Source organism: Triticum dicoccoides, chromosome 6B, assembly GCF_002162155.2.
Source record: "Triticum dicoccoides isolate Atlit2015 ecotype Zavitan chromosome 6B, WEW_v2.0, whole genome shotgun sequence".
Classification (NCBI taxonomy): Eukaryota; Viridiplantae; Streptophyta; class Magnoliopsida; order Poales; family Poaceae; genus Triticum; species Triticum dicoccoides.
In genome coordinates, this window is record NC_041391.1 from 676,805,711 (window position 1) to 676,809,176 (window position 3,466).

Sequence of the window (3,466 nt, forward strand, 5' to 3'; positions counted from 1 at the left end):
CGTTCAGGCCCTAATCGTGCCAACCTGACCATCACCTGCCTCGCTCCGAGCGTTCAAAAGATAACTCCTTTTTTCCTGTGTCCGTCCTTTCAGCGTGCCGGTTTTCTGACAGCAACAGCGTTGGATGGGCACAGCACGCAGCATTTCATCAAAATATTCAAATCAAGTTGGCGCCAGTCCTAAAAAAAGTTGGCACCAGTCCTAAAATATTCCAAACCGATTCCGGTGTGCTAGCCGTCCGGGCCCACGGCACAGACGCCCACTGCTTTATGCCCATTAACCCCAGTTAGTTAACTCGACCGAACCAAGTTCCCAACCCATGAAGTTACCAGAATACCCCTCCCGGCTATATAAATGCCGCCCAGCCCGCACCTCTCAGTCTACTCTCCAAAACCACCAAAATCTCCATCCAAGATCCAACTGCTCCACCACTCCAATCTCCCTCTCATGGCGACGGCCACCGCGACTCGGCCCAGCGGCCCGGTACTGTCGACCCCGAGCTACCGCTCCGCCTCGCCCACCCGCGTCAAGCTCGCCACCGGCAGCGCCACCCGCTCGCCGGGCAAGTCCGTCAGCGTCTCGTCCCCGCCCTCCACCAGGAGCCGTCGGTCCTCCTGCATGTGCTCCCCGACGAACCACCCGGGCTCCTTCCGCTGCAGCCTCCACAAGGAGCGCAAGCAGGCGGCCCCCGCCGGCAGCAGCACCAGGCCCGCCTCCCCGCCTTCCCCGCCGTCCACCTCGAAGAGCACGGGCGGCGCGCTGGCGCGGCTCGTCCCCATAGGGAGCGGGCACTGGGCACGCAGGGCGCTCGCGCCGTCCCCCGCGGCGCAGCAGTCGCTGCAGCACCGGAGGCGCGCGGGCGGATTCCGTCCCCGACCGAGCCGGCTCTCCGCCGTGTCCACGGCCGGCGACAGCCAGTAAACTAAACGAACAGGGTCGACATGCCGTAGCAAGATAAGTAGTAGAGTAGTACTAGTAGACAGGAAAGAAATTGCCTGAAGAATTGGAGTTTTTAGAACCAATTCGATTGATGAGCCCGTCCGGAACTGTGCAGAATGCGTTTTTCCAGCACGCATGAATGGCGTTAATTGAGATTCAAGATGCCAGGCAATCGTTGGTTGGGCTAACGGATGCTTTGAATCACTCTGTTTTTACTCGTGTTTTGGCGGACTTCTGAGTCCCGTCTCCGCGTTTGGGTTTATTAATCGGTACTTGGAGGCGCTAGAACTGACCAAGATTCAGAAACAGACAGTACAGTCATGAGCCAGCAGTTCAGGTTCAGAAGCAGTGGTTACCTCCTGAGACGGTGTTGGCCAAGAGAAAATGTTGACGCTGGGGCATTGCAGAACACGTAGCTAATTCAGGTTGTTAGAGCAACTCTAGCAGACCCCGCATCCGGCCCGCAAAACACGTTTGCAGTTCGGGGAAAACCGCGCTTTTGCGGGCTGGCTCCGACGGCCGCAGATGCAGAACCCCCAAACGGACTCGTATAAAAGGATATTCGCGGAATATACTTTTTTACGGGTCGGTTTTTGCGGGGTTTGTTCGGACACCGCCACGTCGACCCGAAAACAGAAAACGCTTAATTCTTGCATTTGACGTAATTTCCCGTAAATAAGTTCAAATTCAAACAAACATAACACAGTTTTATGCGCAAATAAAAACCAAGTTCAATACGACAAACGCAAAAGAGGGACTTGCAAAAGTTACGGCCATGTCCGGCATCACCTTGGTCGATCATCACTCCGCGCCATCGAGTCCATCTTAAAGTTCATCGGCACCACCTAAACCACCTCCGGCGCTTGTCCCAACTCCCGCACCGAAATCATCGACGTTGCCAGCATATGGAGCAGAGAAAACATCTCCGGAACTGTAACACGGACCGGCCGACGCGACCATTTTCCTCTTCAAGATTTCTCTCCTTGCCATATCATGCCATGTTTTGGTGAGGTCATCCATGTCATCGCGGTTCATTGACATGATCTTGTTCTCTTCGGCGAGCAACAAGGACATGCATTTGTTTTGAGCGGCGCGTGCTCTTCTCTCCTTAATGGCAGCTTTGCGGAGCCCCTCTTCCTTGTGCAATTGCCACTTTTCTTGCTTCTTTTTTGCCTTCTTCTCGGCCAACTCTTTCTTGATCTCCAATGACTTCAACAACATCAACTCATTTCATTGCACCATGTAATCAATCTTCTCCCTCAAGCTCGATGCTTCTTACTCTCTCTCTTCATCTTCTCCTTAGTCTTCTTGTCGCCATCAGGCTTGTTTAAATTTCTTGGCCATCATCATCCTCAACTTCATCCATGTTTGTAAGCGAGCCTCTTTTCGGTGGGGATTTTTTGTCGATCAACTTCCACTGCTCGCACTTTTGGAGCAACTTCCAACAATGCTCTAGTTTGAAGAATTTGCCTTTCGAAGCTTCCATGTCTTTGTATCTATGTTGGGCAATCTTGTCCTACACAATGTGAACAAAGTGATGTAATCAATTCTCATGATGCAAATATGATTATGCACAACTTGAACAAAGGCAAAACAAACTCACATAGTCGGATTCCACGGTACCACTTGGAGGTGCATTACGTACTTGCTTCAAGCAAGCTGCCCAACGGCTGCACATAGGCTTGATGTTCTCCCAACGCCCTTGAAGCGACCGAAATGTGCATGGAGTCCTATTGGGATACTTTGCCCTAATGCGGAAGTACTGATCTTCGATCCTTTGCCAATATCTCTTGGCGGCTTGAGAAGTACCCGTGCATGCATCAAGAGACACCGCACTCCATGCTTGGATCAAAGCTTGATCTTCCAAGATCGTGTAGTTCTTCGATCTTTGGCTTTTCCCAGATTTTGATTGCGATTGCTCAAACACTTCCGCTTTGATCTTCGCCAATTCGTCCTCACAACCATGATCATCCACGCCGCCTCCGTTTCATTGTAGTCGAATGCGGCGAACAGGGCTTGATCAATGTCAACGGCATTGGTGTCCAATAAGTCCACGAACTCGACAGTTGCATTATTTGAACCACCGCTATATTGAACGATAACAAGTCACGATCTATCGCAAAAAATGGCGAAAACGAAAGGAAAGCACCATGACCGAAGACGCATACCTTCCGGCCATTTTGCCGAACACCTCGCTTGCGGGGGGAGAGCACCGTTGGACGGCATCGCCGGGGCACCTCTTTCCGGGATGGAGTTCGAGGATGAAGGAGGCGGCTTGTTTGTAGCCGGATTCCTCTTCCTCTTACCGTCCACGGCCTTGGTCACCTTCTCCAACGCCGTCCGAGATTGCGCAGCAGCGTTGACGCCAGGAGCACGAGCCCTGGCGGCGGGGGCTGTCGGATTCCCGCCCTGCACGACCACGTTGCCCTGCCGCTTGCGGGCAGGCGCGACGCAGGCTTGAGCGACGGCGGGGCCAACATGGCCGGCGACGAGATCCGCCCGAGGGGAAGGGGCGTGCGCGACCTCG

General features: G+C 53.5%; 1 protein-coding gene across 1 annotated transcript; it reads left to right on the plus strand.

Moving 5' to 3' along the window:
* Window positions 1-402: 402 nt before the first annotated feature.
* LOC119323933 lies at window positions 403-1,168 on the plus strand. The gene has a single exon (XM_037597644.1). The coding sequence runs from the start codon at window positions 448-450 to the stop codon at window positions 919-921; it is 474 nt and encodes a 157-aa protein (XP_037453541.1). The 5' UTR covers window positions 403-447; the 3' UTR covers window positions 922-1,168.
* Window positions 1,169-3,466: the final 2,298 nt, after the last annotated feature.